General features: G+C 40.3%; 2 protein-coding genes across 3 annotated transcripts in view; one reads left to right on the forward strand and one right to left on the reverse strand.

The window, feature by feature from the left end:
• The window catches only part of LOC121952331 (replication protein A 70 kDa DNA-binding subunit-like), a 46,124-nt gene extending 38,058 nt beyond the window's left edge, over positions 1-8,066 (reverse strand). Inside the window, exons 1-6 of one of the 2 annotated variants that reach the window (XM_042498935.2) lie at positions 7,928-8,066; positions 7,342-7,389; positions 5,342-5,420; positions 5,012-5,120; positions 4,841-4,932; positions 4,648-4,746 (exon numbers count right to left, since the gene is read on the reverse strand). In XM_042498935.2, coding sequence (XP_042354869.2) covers positions 4,648-4,746; positions 4,841-4,932; positions 5,012-5,120; positions 5,342-5,420; positions 7,342-7,389; positions 7,928-7,960 — 460 coding nt within the window. In that variant the 5' untranslated portion in view covers positions 7,961-8,066. The remainder of the gene's footprint in view (positions 1-4,647; positions 4,747-4,840; positions 4,933-5,011; positions 5,121-5,341; positions 5,421-7,341; positions 7,390-7,927) is intronic. The other variant, XM_088088320.1, reaches the window with a different exon arrangement.
• A 442-nt stretch (positions 8,067-8,508) lies between these two features.
• smyd4 (SET and MYND domain containing 4) lies at positions 8,509-15,727 on the forward strand. The gene is made up of 10 exons (XM_042499412.2): positions 8,509-8,750; positions 9,095-9,239; positions 9,942-10,031; positions 11,059-12,070; positions 12,970-13,236; positions 13,571-13,788; positions 13,908-14,055; positions 14,149-14,265; positions 14,868-14,991; positions 15,131-15,727. The coding sequence occupies exons 1-10, from the start codon at positions 8,614-8,616 to the stop codon at positions 15,252-15,254; spliced, it is 2,382 nt and encodes a 793-aa protein (XP_042355346.2). The 5' UTR covers positions 8,509-8,613; the 3' UTR covers positions 15,255-15,727.
• Positions 15,728-16,467: the final 740 nt, after the last annotated feature.

A 16,467-nucleotide genomic window follows, 5' to 3' on the forward strand; every position in this document is an offset into this window, starting at 1 on the left:
GAATGATGTGCCATATTGAGGAACAGCATTTGAGGGAAGAATTGTCAGGGATAAAAAGATCCAATTCCACCGAGACCACTCCCCTGATATAAGCTCCTGTTCTGGAGCACAACAAATACTCACCTCTGTGATACCTTCCTTTGCTGGTGTGTACTATTTTGTGTGTGTGTGTGTGTGTGTGTGTGTGTGTGTGTGTGTGTGTGTGTGTCATGAGCAAATTCCTATGGGAAATCACAGATTGAACAGCTATTTTCAGGCGAGGGGTAATTAACATCAATATTCATACGCACGCAATCCGGATGGAGTGTTTAGAGGGAAGGAGCTGGTACTGAAGGAAGAGAAGTGGAGATGATAGGTGTGGATGGGTGACGAGCAGAGCAAAGAGAGGGGCATAGCAGTTTGTCAAGGATCCTCATTTTTTGTGATTAAGATCAGTACAGAGTCCTAATATGTATGCCACCAACGTATCTGACAGCCCCTGTTTGTGAAGAGTGCTTAGTGGTGAGAATAATATAAGAACAGAGAAAATAAGAAATATATAGACAAGAAGAAGGCAATAAATAGAGAAGGTGAATAAGAAAGCCAGTGTGTAAAAGTGTGTGTGTTTAAGAGAGAGAGGAGAAGTGGGAAAGAGTTGTGAGGACAAAGGGAACCTGGAGAGAATGGTTACTGATGAATAATGAATTTTTTTTTAACTGCACTTCAGCGAGTGCAGATCTCTTTTTGGAATTTAAATATCATCTGCAAAGCAGTTTGAAGGTAGTCTATTTCAAGGGTTGCTGCTGATGAATATTTAAATGGGAACACAGAACTGTCAGCGACTACTGTGTCATGACCTTTGGCTCTACACCTAATGCTTGCTGAAGGACTAGATTTTTAAAAAACATTTCAGAATGTTAATATTGCGACTCAATTTTCACTTTTTTTTTTTAAATGAGAGTCACAATGACTGACAGAGCTTAGAAGGGATGCTCAAAACATTAATAAATGTTAACAACATTTTAAATTATTCCTTCAAAGTCTGCTGACACTAGAGGAAAAATATTCTCTGACCACATCCTTGCACTCCTAGGATGTCAGAGGTCAGGCTTCACTACAGCACAGAGCGTGCTGCGTGGATCTGATAGGGTGCTTTCCATTCAGCTAATTACAGCTTCTCCTGTCCTCGCTTCTCTGACCTCTGGCCTGTGACCTGGAAATTGATCAAGGTCTGCCGTCATCAAGGATATTATGAGTCAGAGAAGATGGGGAGTGAGGAGCCACAGGTGAATCTATGTGGAAGTTTCTTGCCGGACAGCCACACCACTTCAATCAGAATCAGTGATTAGACAGCTTATCTGATGAAAATGTAGAGGAGCTGACACATTGACTGTTTTAGAAACTGCAATATAGTGATATTAATTGCATCACGATTGCAATATTGTAGAATGAGCAAACTACTAGTACAAATAAAACAGCAACAGCAGCTTTAACATGTTTCATGTTTGTTTCAAAATTGCAAATTCTCAGATCTGTATTTAATCTGAATCACAAATTAATTGTTCTAAACTGCATTTTCTTCACCGGACTTTGCCTATGGACTTTATTTTACTTTTTCTGCTCCAAATGTGTTTTAGCAAATTTAGGAAAAATCTTTGTCTCAAAGAGCTGCACAGTGGTTACTATTAGTCTTGTAATGTCCAGGCTGAACCTAAATGAGACTGACTTACTGTACCTCCAGCCTTTCAAAAAAAAAAAAAAAAAAAAAAAAAAATTTAGTTGAGCCTTCGTCTTTTCTCTTTTAGTCTTTCAGTAAGAGACACATTTTTTGTCAATTGGTGTTACTTCTATCATGCTCTGATGCAGCAAACATCAGGCAGTTGAGATGGTTGGTGTCATGAGTAGTAGCCGTCTCTTAAGAATGACCCTGAAGTAAGTGAGGATGTCCCGTTTTGTAAATACAATTCCTACATCTTTGCATCTCTTCCTCATGTCTAAGCTCTCTCTTGCATCCCCGCTGGGAGGAGCTGAGATACGAGGAAGAGACTGTGTGTTGCTGAAGGACTGTGAAGTCTTCACAGAGGCTTAAACGCAGACCCTCTAATAAAACAGCAGCCTACTCAGTCATTACATTGCCCACAGGTCATTGGAAGCACTTCATTTCTTGCATTTAGCAATCTTGTAAATGCACACAAATTTATTGATTTATTGAAAATACAATTTAAAGAAACACAGAAAGGCAATCAAACACATTCATAGGAGAAAGTACTTTGCTATGCACAGGGTTTGTTTTTGGCTCTGAAGAGGAGTGCAGGACCATTTCATCAACAGAACAATTAAACAGAGCAGCAGGCCCTCTGTATCAGGCCGCATCTCTGAGGTAACATGATTCAAAGGATATAACGAGGAAAGAGTCTGATGAACTACTTAATGCAGGGCCTTATCTTTGCCGAGTCAAATTAGTTAACTCTCCCTCTCTCCCTCCGACTGTACATCGCTACGAGGGGATTCAGTCCACAACACAATATTCATGAAGCCATGAACTGGAGGAGCCATCGGCCCACACAAGCTCGCTCAGTCACAACACACACACACACACACACACAGACACACGCCTACACAGGCACAAACACACAATATATACCAAGCACTCATTATCCACCCACATGCCAACATCCTCCACTGAGGAGGACTATTGGGTATGTTTCTGCCACATAACAAAATCAATGTCGATGCTGAGAGCAGTTGGTGGTATAAAACAAGTGAGTGAAACAAAGACTAAGCTAATAAAAGAAGAGCCAATAAAAAAACAGGCTACTTTCGGCATGATACATGGCACTAGCTATTTTGGCAGAAAACCAACCATCATTCGGAGGTCCTATTTTGCTATAAAAAACTAGCTGGTGGTAAAACAGTTAAAGGTGTGAGTTATGGACTCTACTCGCCGCAGTGGCCACCAGGCTACAAGATAGCTGCTCTGATAGCTGAGCAGTAAATACGATAAAAGTGCACAATGTGATATGAAAATAGGGTGCTAGAGCTGAAGGAGCTGCCTGTCTTCCATTAATTTACAATTTGCTGAGGCTACCTTCAACTGGTTGAAAACCACACTGTGCCTCATGATCCCATTTCATCTAGTTCTTAACTCACGCTCAGACTACAGCCTTTGAACACTGAAGTGCTATGAATATCAAAGGACTGAGAACCAGGACTTACTTTTCAGTCCATAGTGCTGGTTTAAGGGTGGTATGGTAAATTAGATTAAAAAACTGAACAACAAAGACTGTGTTGGTCCCAAATTATGGCCGCAGTATTGAGAAGAGAAATCAGTGAGAGGACTACAAATCATTCACCAGTACCCTTTTCTTAAAGGGTACATGGCTCCCTCTGTTGGTGAGAGTTTGTCAAATGACTCAGTTTTCCTCTAAAATAACTAGGCCACAACTAACAGCAATCTTACCAACTCCTAAAATGTCCTGTATCTGAAACTGCCATTCAGTTTATGCCACAGTGCAACTCAACTGCTTATGACTGGTGTAAACTATAAACAAAATATGTTATTATGTTGAGATGAGATCTGAGACTGGACCGTAAGTCCAGGCAGCAGTGTGTTTTACTATAACGACAAATATTTGTCATTTAACTGCAAAGTTAGGATTTTGGAAATTCTAAAATAATCTTGAATTCGTTATAACTGGAAAATGATCCATATTTGCTTCCCTGACTTCATATTAAAAAAAATGGTGTGATCTCTTTGAGCAGCAAATAAGAGTTCCTTCTGCATAACTGCAGAATAAAATACTGTGACTTCCATACGACAAAACTGTATTCAGGTTAAGCAAAGCCCTAACGCTCAGTACTTTTAACTTTGCTATATGAAGAAATTAGAACTTGTTTATGTAAGTGATGTATTTAATTGCTCTAATCTGGACCGCAAATGAGTAGTATCAATCTATACGACACGTAATATCCATGAACAGGGAGCCTGAGGGCCTCTGGGTGTGTTGTTTTGTTGTGTTTCAAAATTATTATTCAGGCGTCTCTGTTTTGCATGCAGACTTGGGAAAGCATCCATATGTATTTTTGGTAACTCTGTCAATACTCCATTTCTGCTACTGGCTTAAAAATACAGAATAGAGATTTTTTTTAAACCTAAATAATTCTTATAGATACATCAAACTCTATGTCTTCCTGCGTTGTTTTTAATATAAATCAACCTCATGTGCTTGAGAGATATGTTATATTTATCCAATTTATTCACTGTTGAAAATATTCCTAAAAACAAGTGGAGACTCCCTGCTTCTTGTGCTCTGGTTGGGAAAAACTAGAATATGCTCAGAATGTACCTCCTCTTTAATGGAGATGATGATACTGCTCAGTGCTAATCACATTTATCTTTAGTTTCTGCTGCTGAGCCTGAGAAGGCAACAACACAAAAAGTTTCTTGTTGATGAAAGCAACTGATAAATTAGGATCATCCAAGCAAGAATGTTTCAGACATTCTGTTGGAAAAAACTGCTAAAAATAGTGATAAGATAGTGAGGAACTATCATGACGCTGATAATTGTTAAAATTGCTACGGAATTTACCTGTAATGACTGAGAGGACAAGAGAATTATATATACTGAAGTATGAAATTATATACAAAATCTTTGATATGACACTCACTGCTGGTGTTCATGTGGGAGGGTCCAGGTACTGCAGCCAATGGAGGAGATGCCGGGATAGAGCCACTTAAATCCGACTTCTGTGGCGATGATGTCTTACCTGCAAGTTAAACAGACGCCATATGAGACCTGCAGAGGTTGTTTATTACTGTTAATTATCTATGTGCAATATGTGCATTTTAAAACAACCATACCATCTGTGTTATATGGAGTGGGACTTCCGATCTTCCCTCCAGTTTCCTCGGCCGAGTGCAATATCTCCATGTCCAACACAATCACCACAAGCCTGGGAGAAATTTAAAATCAGGGGATTACATGCACCTGAAGGCAGTGAGAAAGAAGGACACTCAAAGGAAAACACATACCTGCCATCTGACAATGTGTTGGTGATGGTTTTCTTCACCATGCACACACAGTTAGGTGCTAGAAGGTTTTCTTCTGGCAGATGGTTCAACTGTGTGGCCAGCAGGAAGGCTACACACACAAACACATACAAATGTATTCATGGTCATCTAAAAAAAATATTAATCAACAGATTTATCTTTCACAGGTCCTTGATTATCTTCTGAGGTACATATTTTGGCTGGCACTACTGTTGCACTTTGTAATTTATGAGTTGATATGCTGGTCTGTCAGCATGATGTAAAAAGACCGAACCCACAGTCTGACAGTTCTCTGGCTACTAAGATACTCACAGGACAAAGAGTGCTGACCATCACTCATCATGAGCCTGAACCTGGGTGGACCAGAGCCATTCTTGATCTGACGCATGTTCTGATGAACACAGAGGGAAAGAAGGATTTTATGAGGAAAACCACAAAGGTGTAAATTCTCAGGATCATAACGATGAATAATTCAGCCTCCCTGTGTTCATAGAACAATAATAAAAAACTAACAATAAAAATACTAATAATATTTGTATATTCAGTTTGTTTTCATTTATTTGATACCACATGATGACAAGAAATGCAGGGAGAGATGCCAAGATAACATTGCATTTTACTTTGTGTGTGTGGTTTTGTTTGCCATGTTAAAATTTGGTAGACTAATTCTGAGGCAGAACACTGTTTAAACTAGTATGTAGGAGGTCAGGACCAGCTGAGTGAGGCTCATTTCTTGGCACTGCAGGGCTTTGCAGCAGTAGAAGTGAAGGTCACATTGTTTTTAGATGACGCAAATACTTAATTTAGCATTTTTGGATTTTGATTAAAAGATCAAAATATTTATATACAATATATGATACAATTCATGTTCTATGGACTTATATGCTGGGGCAGAGGCATTGCGATCGGCTGACAAGAAGAAATTTATTGGATTGGTTGTGAAAGCCAGCTCCTTCGACCCAGTGGAAGCGTTGAGAGAATGAAGAATGAAGAATGAAGAATGATGGCTAAGCATCCCTGATGAAAAAATATGTTCCACCCCTTGCAGGATACTCTTAGCCATTTTCCACAAAATTAGCTGTTTCTTGAACCACTTCCATTCAGGATTTTTGGAATCTTGGAGCTATCTTGTGAAAGAGCCTGCATTTCCACCACTTTTGAATGGAAACATAATAATTAAGGGTGTGTCATCTATGGAGGGCATTGCACAATGCACAATTAAAGTAGCAAAGTGGCAGATTGCATTAATTACCTGCAACTTCTGTTCTGTTATAAAAAATATTAGTTTTTAATCACCCCGTCAAAACAAACCTGGCCAGCTATTAATGTGACCAGTGCATGCTCTTTTTTTCCAATTACTTTTCATGTGACTTTGCCATCTTCTTTTTCCAGTCTGTAGAATATGACAGGCCCACTGATGTATTCAGTTAAATCTTCAGGTTAAGTAAAACCTACTATTTTTTTTGGTTCCAGCTGAGAATCACTTTATTATTGGTTGAAATGCTCCAAAAGGTTCAAAACTAGATGGGGAACTGGAACGGAACCAGTTCCATGTTAGTAGAAAAGCGGTATCTGGCAGCACTGGGCAGCTCCTTTAGCAACAGGCTTATTCACCCACTGTGTGTGAAGCAGAGATAGCTAACGTCCTTCCTTCCTGCTGCTATCAGACTTTACAGGCAACACTTCTAGACGTTCATATAAACAAAAACCTGACAATCATTAAGCATCACTAAACTGTGCAATATCTATACTTCTTGGTGCAATAATATGAATTCAGCCATTTAACCAACTGTATCTATTATATTTGTATGTATACTGTTTATATATCATAGTCCTTTATGCCATTTTTGTATAATTTTGTCATATGGATTACTGTAATTTTAATGTGTTGATCTATTCTGTACACATAACACCGATTGCAGATCTGTCCATCCTGGAAGAGAGATCCCTCCTCACTTGCTCTTCCTCAGGTTTCTACCCATTATAGGGTTTTGTGTGTGTGTGTGTGTGTGTGTGTGTGTGTATACAGCTCTGTTTCAGCTATGCTTGGACTACAAATAACTTAAACACAGGTGGCTTTTGGCTATGAAATGTGGTATATAAATAAATGTTCCTTACCTTGTCTTTGACTGACTGTATTTTTTTTTTTCTTTTAAATTACACTTCTTGGGTGGGTTAGGGTTAGGGCTAGGGTTTCTTTGCACAATGCCCTTTGTTGCTGTAATAATGCAAATTTCCTTGCTGTGAGACTACTTAAGGATGATCTCATTTAACAGCTGAATTAGGACAGGCATGGCCTTAAATTTACTTACCAGCACCTGCAGCACGGGGTTATTCACCTCCTCACCTTTGAACAGGGCCTGGACAATAACACACATGGGCTTGTTAGTATTTCCTGCCTTACCCCATCCTGTCCCATCATATTACCATATTACTAATGGGAAGTTACAGTCAAACGTCAATTGAATACAATGAAGTGGCATTTATTGAGTACCGCCCCTAGCAGGTAAGCATTAGTGGATAAACATAACGGGACCAGACCGTCCTGTCGTTTCCGTCAACTCTTTGAGACCAAAATAGTGTGGGCGGAACTGGTATAAGACTTCACTCTAACCACACAACTAATGCACTGTTCTGCGTCAACATTTGAATAATAAAAGACGCCTACATTTATCATTTTACATTAACAGAAAACTTACTGTTAGGCTTTAAACATCTCCTAACTTTAAACGATATAGTCCGTTAATGTTACTGCAGATTCAGTTGTGAAACTAAACCTTATTAGCTGACAGTGCTAACTGCTATAGCTAGCAAAGCTACGCTGCTAAATACCAGCATCGGGACATCGAGTCAAAAGGAAAAAAACAGCAGTTCACTTATTTTAATATAAATGCTTACCTCAACAGCCCCCTGTGTGAGTTTTACACTCATGTCTACCGGGTAAAGTTGCTCTCAAAGCCAACACACCCCAGCTTTTCATGTGCGTAGCAAAGTTAAAGGTCCAGAAGTTATCGCGAGAACCAACGGACGATATTTCAGCAACGACAGCAAAAACACCGGATATGGGAAATGTATGACTTCAAAATAAAGTACATTTGATAGGATGTTGTAAGACAAGATAGCCTGATAAGCAACTAAAGATATGGTGCACGAACGAAACATTCTGGATTTGGTTTCAACGATCAGAAAGTCATTCACAGTAACGTGTGTCAAAGTCGCTATCCTGTGAAAAGTCAGTCGGCAAGAAAGTAAAAAAAAATAAACCAAAAAAAGTCACAGCATTTTCATAGCTGAAAGAAACAGTCTTGTTTTAAACGTCATAACAATGACTTATATGGATAATAGAATGAGTTTTGATGAATTAACTTTAAAACTAAGAAATAATTTTCTCTGGTCTGACATTTGGAGATATAGTTTCATAAGACAGCAATGGGGTTTGGACGGTGCGGTTTTTATTTTGAAGGCTGTGGTCAAAAACATCCCGTTTTGTCCACGTTAGCATGACTAATGCTCCGACCGCAGCGAGCGGGCTTGAAACCAAAACAAACCCTAAACTGTCCTGCCATGTGGTGTATTTGTAGTTCATGATGGATCTTCCTTGCACCCAGTGGCAAGATCATGTTGCCCAGAAATTGAGCGGACTCGACCCCGAGTTAAAGGAAAAGTTTGCATCCCTTCTTGAAATAGATGATGTTTTCAAGTGTGCCCTATCTCTGATAAAGTGAGTAGCTAGCTTAACTTCTGTAGTTTGGCGCTTGTGGGTTTCCAGCTTCAATATGATCTACCTGATACCGCAGTTTATTATTTAAAGTATTGACCTGAAGTGTTTAAAGCGTACAATTTGATCAGCCGTTAAGGGACATAGCCTTGTTTTTCACTGGATCGCTTTAGCTTACTTCATCAGTATATGCTTTTCACTTGGCTAAAGATAACAGGTTCAGAGCTAGTCTAGGACTAAAAACAATCAACCCTAGCTTCTAGGGAACACTTTGAACATAGAGGCAATATTTTAGTTGTATGTCATTGATAAAGTGACTCTGTAACTTGTCTTCATTTGTCTTACAGCCAAGATGACCTGGACTTTGTGCAGTCCATCTCTGCAGGATACTCAGTAAAGAAGGACACAGAACAAGCAGCCAAAAGCAGGGAGAAGGGCAACTCTAGCTTCAAGGCCAGAGACTACACTGCAGCCGCTTTACACTATTCACAGGTGAGAGGAAATATTATTCCATTGATCCATGTGAGCTACAAAATAGAAACTTCCCAATGAAAAGTTGGATTATGATACGAGAAAACATACAGTAAACTGGTTTGAAATCAATTGTTTATATTCTAAGAACAGAAGTGTGAAAATGCATTTGGGTTTTACCCTTTGAAACCTGGAGCGACATCACTTTCCTTGAACTGCTTTTAGATGCCTTTCATGCGTATTTAACTCTTTGAACCCTGAGCAAATTGGAGTGATTTCTTTCAAAAACATTGTACAAAGGCGATAAGCAACTTGGTTAAAAATGTTTCACGAACTGCAAGACAGTAGAATTAGAAAATTATTTTTAAAAACCGAGGGGAAAATGTCTCGAGAAAAAATAAAAAAAACGAGTAAAAAACTATATATATAATTATTATAAATACATATTTTAAATAATGTTTCTGAATTTTTATGTTTTTTTCCATGTCTTGTTTTTTTTTTTTTAATTTTTTCTTTTTTTTCTTTTAATTTTTTTATTAGTGCTTTTCAGGGAATTTTCTTGTACTTTGTTCCCGCTTGTTGCTAATTATAGGGTGATTTTTTTCTTTCTTGCTCATTGCCTTCTTTTCATGCGCTCAGGTTTTAAAGGGTTAAACAGCAGTATGCCTGAAGTCCTTATTCATATGCATCAACATCCCACTTCTCTGTCTCCTGTCATGACAGGGCATCTGTTTTGCTCCTCTAAGTTCAGAGCAGCTGTCTCTGTGCTATGCCAACCGCTCTGCTGCGCTCTACCATCTGCAGCATTACCAGGTGAGAAAGCACCATCCTCAACAACTAAATCTCGTACTAGTGGTATTATTAAAATCGTTTGAAACCAGTTCTTATTTGCTGACTGAAAATAGGCCTGTAGACGTCTGACAGATTGTGTCACCATTGTGCCCTCAGGAACCTGCAGGGGAAAATTGTCATCATGTTTTAATTCCAGGTGAACAGTGTCCTCGCATGATTAACATGCTGTTTTTATGAAAATCCACATAGATAGCAGATGTTTTGCAAGAGCACATAAATGAGTGATTTGATAATTTTTGTCTCAGGATTTATAGTTAAATAGTTTCATCATTGACCTTGACCTTTTCACCTGTTTTATTGACATTAAAGTACATTCTTCATTAGGTCACCGCAGTAATATATGATTGGGAGATTTAGCTCTGTCTGCAGACAGTGCGGTGTTTGCAGCCTTTCACCCAAAGAACATACAGTATGTGACAGTATCATTAAGCTGTTTTCAGTGCAGCAACCTTTTCCAGGAACCCATGAAGTATCATAGAAAGATTATTTTAGACGTCCAGGGACTCATTTTCTGTAATGCCTCATTTTATTGAAGACTGTTGGCCTCATGATTGGCTAATTGTCTCAATCTTGTTTTACTATTTAATTTCTTGGACTCTAATAAAGCAAGTCAGACACATTACAGTCTTTTATGTGCTGTTGTGTAGGGCTAAATGACTCTGCAGATGGAAGCTGAATTGGGCAGGATAATCATCTATTCAGTGGCCTTTTGAGGTTTTAATGGACCAGTGATGGAGCGCTTGCAACTACTTATGCCACAAGGACCACTCCTGACTGAATGTCCTACAGAAATTACTATATCATTCCTTTGTCAGCCTTCTCATTTCAGCATATCATAATTCACATCTGTATCAAGTCCTAGACTTGTCTTGGAGCTAAAATGCAGACTTAAATAAGTTATTGAAATGTCAGTCATTGTTGTGTTTTGCTCACAATCTTAGATTTTTTAGTGGCTAACACGAAAGTGTGTCTTTATTTTTCCTCTCAGGAATCCCTTGATGACATTGACAAAGCTCTAAAGAATGGCTATCCCTCTCATCTTTTGCATAAAATAGAGGACCGTCGTGTACAATGCTTCAAGCACTTCTCTGTAGGTCAAAAGGCAAAAGAGGATCATCACAGTCCTGCCTCAAAGAATCATAAAAACCCAGATGGAGTGAAAAGGGCATCTGCGGGACCTCTCACATTTGGAATTTGTCCTCGAGCTGCTGTTTGCTTCAGCTCAGAGAAAGGTCGACACCTTGTGGCTGCAGAGAGAATAGCAGCAGGGGAGGTGATCCTTCATGACAGGCCATACAGCTGTGTGCTTATACCAGGGATGGAGGAGGTGAAAGGGAAGGGAGGAGGGCAGGAGGCAGAGAGAGGAGTGATGCTTGGAGTGGAGCACAGACGCTGTCACAGGTGTTTGACTGAAACACTGAGCCCTGTGCCATGTGACGGGTGTAGCTACAGCCGGTACTGTTCAACTTCCTGTCAGCGAGATGCCTGGGAGGAACATCACCGCTGGGAGTGTCCACTGGCAGCTGATCTTATGATGATGGGTGTGATGTCACACCTCGCTCTGAGGGTAACACTAAAAGCGGGGTTGAAAAACATCCAAATAGCCAGGGATCCAATCAGAGACGAGCACACAGACATAGAGCCAAGCTATGATTCATCTTCACGTCATTCAGATAAACTCAATCCTTGTGCTTCATACTACGGTGACTCTTACTCAAACGTGTTTCACTTGCAGCACCACCTGAATCGCCACAGCCCTAGCGTGCGTTTTTTATGTGCAGTTACCATAGCAACACTCTACCAAAAGCTCAGTAAGGCAGGGCCTCCACCTGCATCTTGGGACCTTAGTAGACCCTTAGGGGCAAACAGCCAATCACCAAACAAGGAGGAAGGTATCGCAGATTGGAGCTCGGAACTGTGGCGGCTGGGAAGTGCAGTTCTGAGGCACGTCCTGCAGCTGAGATGTAACGCCCAGGCAATCGTCATGCTGCAAGATACAGGTGACTCTCGTACAGATTTCACAAGTGTTATCAACTTGCGTGAAATTTAGTTTTGTCATCATGAAAAATCATGACCTGGTCTCAAAGTAAGAGACACCATAGCAGTTCCCTGTTTTAATCTTGAGTGTCCAAAATATAAAGGAATTCAATTTATCACCACAGAAGACTAAAAAAAACCAAAAAAAACCCCTACAGATATTAACATTTGAGCAGTTAGAACCAGGGAATTCTGGGCATTTTCCTTTCTGAAAATGTCTTTCAACTGTTCACCTAAACTGTTGTTTATTAATTATCTGATGATTGAGTAGTTGCTACAGCTCTTTAATTGTTTCCATGCTTAAATTGTGGTACAATCATAGACTGTATAAATACTGGACGTAGCTACCATGACATCATCCACTGGTTTGTGGACTCCTTTTTTGAAGCCTTGAGTTTGGCATTGTGGCCATCACCATCTTTGTTTTTCTGAGTCAGATGTGAGCATATTTGGGTAAGAGTCTGGGAGAATCGAGGGGTGGATCTGTTCCGGTGGAACTTTAAGCCTTAATAAAAGCGTGTCAGTTTAAAAAAAAGAACTTACCCCCATAAAGTTGAGTGAAGAGTGAAATTAGCCACATAGAGACCAAAACTGTTTTTAAACCAGGCTGGAAACATGTTTATTTGGGTGTTTTACATTGGGTTCCCATGGGGATTTAGTTGCTTTTGGAGCCAGCTTCAAGTGGCCATTCGAGAAACTGCAGTTTTTGGCACTTGGTGTTGGCTTCCTTTTTCAGCCTTAAAGGTTGCTGGTTGGGTACCATCCATTATAGAAATTGTGCTTTTGTAAGAATTGCATCTTCAGCTTTGAATGTTCTTGAGTTGCACAGTGACCTTTACTCTCTGGTTCTTGCATCTCACAGGAGCAGCAAACTCTCCAGTGCAGTCCAGCAGGGAAATCCGCATTGCTACGGCAATATTCCCTACTCTCAGTCTTCTGAATCATTCCTGCTGTCCCAACACCAGTCTGGTGTTCAGCACTGCGGCCAGCGCTGATCCTTCTGGTACAGATCTGTCTGCAGACTTCAGTGAGAGTGTGACTGAATGCAGAAACACAGCCCGCGGAGTCACTGTCACTGTCAGAGCAGCCAAAGTTATAGTAGCTGGACAAGAGATCTTGCACTGCTATGGTAAGAAAATGTGGAGTTTTGTAGAGTCAGTGCAAAAGGATTGTTGGTGGTGTTGATATATTTCATACAGGGTGCATAGGAGAACAGAAACCTTACACTGTAGATTAAAAAAATGCTGTTTGGACATATGCTGAACAGTGACATTATTCAGCTTTACATTATGAAGTCTTATGTCTGGTCAATGTGGTGTATTTCATCTTCTCTGTCACTCAGCCGATGCAGCATTTACAGAACTCAGTGAAACTAGTGTCTCATTACTTCTGGTTTGCAGTGTTGCTCTCTTCCTCTGAGTTATAACTCATGCTTTTATCAATCCCTATCTTCCATCCCTTAGGTCCTCACAGCAGCAGGATGGCCACCCAAGAACGCCAGCGTCTCCTGCAGGAACAGTACTATTTCATTTGTCAGTGTGAGGCCTGCACTCTGCAGCAGCAGCAGCAGCAGCAGGAGGAGGAGGAGGAAGAGGGTTCAGAGGGCAGACAGCAGAGGCTGGGTGCTGGAGGCAGTCCACAGTCTGGACTTCTGTGTGGGAAGTGCAAAGGCTCTCTCAAAGTAGGCGATTTTTAAAAAATATATTATTGATAGTACTATTTACTGATGAATTCCTCTTTAGTCGTTTTTCCCATCACTGTTTCATCGTAATCATTTGAGAAACTTCATATGATTTCCAGAAAAACAGCATGGACAAAGGAAAAGGATTTATATGTCCACAGTCATTCTGTGGTCATCGTATGTCTGCATCTGAAGTTAGCCACAGGCTGCAGGAGATCAGGGTCCACCTGGAGAAGGCTGTGGACCTCATGGAAAGAGAGAGGCCAGGTGGTTGTAAAAAACTGCACCCAGCTCAGTAAAGTATCTTCGTCACTTGTTCAGGAAGTTTTTTGTTACATCTCCATATTCTCCCTCCCTCAGATGAGGCTCTGAGACTGTTGAGAAGGACCCAGAGTCCATCTGGACTGATCCTTGCAGAGACACACCCACTACAGGGGGAGCTGGCCGATGCCATGGCGAGAGCATATGCTACAATGGGTGAGGATGGTAATGCATGAGGATTTGCACATGAGCTTTGTGGTTCATACACCCCTACTGTTTCACATGGTAAAGGTGCACTTTTACTATTAAAGCTGTAGTTGACAACGTATATAAAAATATGTTTTTATTATATTTGATGGAACTGTCACTATATTCACACAGTAGTACATTAGAAAGATAATCTGTGAAAAAAAAAATCATGTTCCTCTGCCTCCTCCTAGTACTCCTAATGGCATCCGGTAAAATCCACTGCACTAGCAGCTGCGTGGCTCAGGAAGACATATTTTTAGGTCAGAAATAACCACCCTGACACTTTTCCTCTAACTTACAGTACTGTAGCAGACTTTAGGAAAAGAGTAGTAGCATTTACTAAACAAGCCCAGTGATGACTGGATACATGCTGTGATAATCCGTGAAAATGATTAAATCATTTAAAATTTCAAATATATAGTCCAAGCCAAGAAACCAACAAAATAGCTCTCAGACACCCTGGAGTTTCAAATAAATCATATTGACCTTAAGCTTTTCTTACTCATGACTAGAGGTGTGGGCGATTTGGATTTTTGCAGTCGTCTCACTGCTTTGTGCTTTCCCTGCAGGTGACTGGAATAATGCAGCCTCTCATCTGGAGAAAAGTGCCACAGCTATTGGCTCTCAGTACGGAGAAGACAGTATTGAATTGGGTCGACAACTCTTCAAATTATCTCAACTGCACTTCAATGGGTGAGTGAGTTGCACAGAAAATTTTCAGGGCATGCCGTTTTCAATGTCTGATGTTAAATGTGTCCCACTGTTTTATTATTTTGACTGACATTATTGGTAGAAAAATCATCTCTGTGCATCTCTCCTCTCCTTCTACCAGTGGTGCGAGAGACTCGGCCCTCTCTGTCATCCCCAAGGTCAGACAACTCCTCCTCCTCCACTGTGGCCCTCACTGCGATGAATTACAGGAGTTGCAAGCTATGGAGGACTGTCTACGAGGGTAGTCGTACATAAACACAAGAGTGGAAATTTTTACAATGTAATTACAGTTTTCAACTCAAAGTGATTAAAATCCGTGGAAATCTATGATTGTGGACATTTCCTGCTTTTGTATGTAATAAGAAATGTATATATTACTGTTTATGAGCGCTTGTATGTATATACCCAGGTAGTATTATACTGATTTATAGTAAATAATATACTGTTTTAGAAGCGACATGCAAGTCTGCACTGCTACTGAATGGCCACAGGTATACATGCAGTTGATTGTGGCTCTCTGACCTCTTGGTGTCAGAATGTATCCATCAATAATTTCAATTTCATGCTTGAGTGGGAGTCATGCAGTGTGTGACAACTTATCCACCAGGTACTTCCAGGTTACATGTACTTCTCAAAATGAAGTAAATGAATGTGTTTTTCATCAATGTGGGCTTTGTCTTTGAAACCAGTCCAAATAAATGTCACAGTTTACACTAAAGCAGGTTAATCAGTCTATAAACTCTGCAAATACCCTCAGCTACATGCACATATAGTTAGCCCTCTGACCTTTAGATGGCAGCAGTTATCCGCAGACAAATTCAATTTCATGCTCCGATGGCCGGAAAGCAAAGATGTAGCTCTGACTCTTGAACCTACAGTACCTGCCTAATGTCCTCCAAGATCTTTAGACCTTCACTTAAAAGTCCTTAAGAGACAGTCCTATTAAAGCATCATGTGAAGGTTTTGTCGAGTCAACCCTAAACTTGTAATCAATTTGTAACCTTCTGTGTAACTGGTATTGGACAAAAAAAATGAATGCAAATGTGCCACACAAACAGTAAGAAAATAAGGGTCTGATCACAGAATCTCTGTTTTAAATGAGAGGTTCATCGGTCTTCAGAGATGAGTGAAAGCTCCCATTGAGCAAAAACAATAAAATCTCGACCACAGCTGGAACTCCTGAGGCTTCTGCCAGTTAGACATCAGCAGTATCTGGATGGCAGCCAATCAGACAGACGTGGGTATGTACTTACAGAGAGTCAAGGTCAAGACAAAACAAAAGCTCAGGGGAGAGGCAGCTGGTGAAATCAGCTGAGGAGTCGTGTATGAACTCCAAAGGCTCCACAGGGCAGGTTCTGGTTAAATATTGTGGTAACAAGGTCACGTCAAGTTCAGGACCAAGAAAACAGGAGAGCCATTCATGAACTGCTGGGACTAAGAATAACACAATATTACAGG

This window comes from Plectropomus leopardus, chromosome 15 (assembly GCF_026936395.1).
Source record: "Plectropomus leopardus strain MGB_pleo_1.0 chromosome 15, ASM2693639v1, whole genome shotgun sequence".
Taxonomy (NCBI): domain Eukaryota; kingdom Metazoa; phylum Chordata; class Actinopteri; order Perciformes; family Serranidae; genus Plectropomus; species Plectropomus leopardus.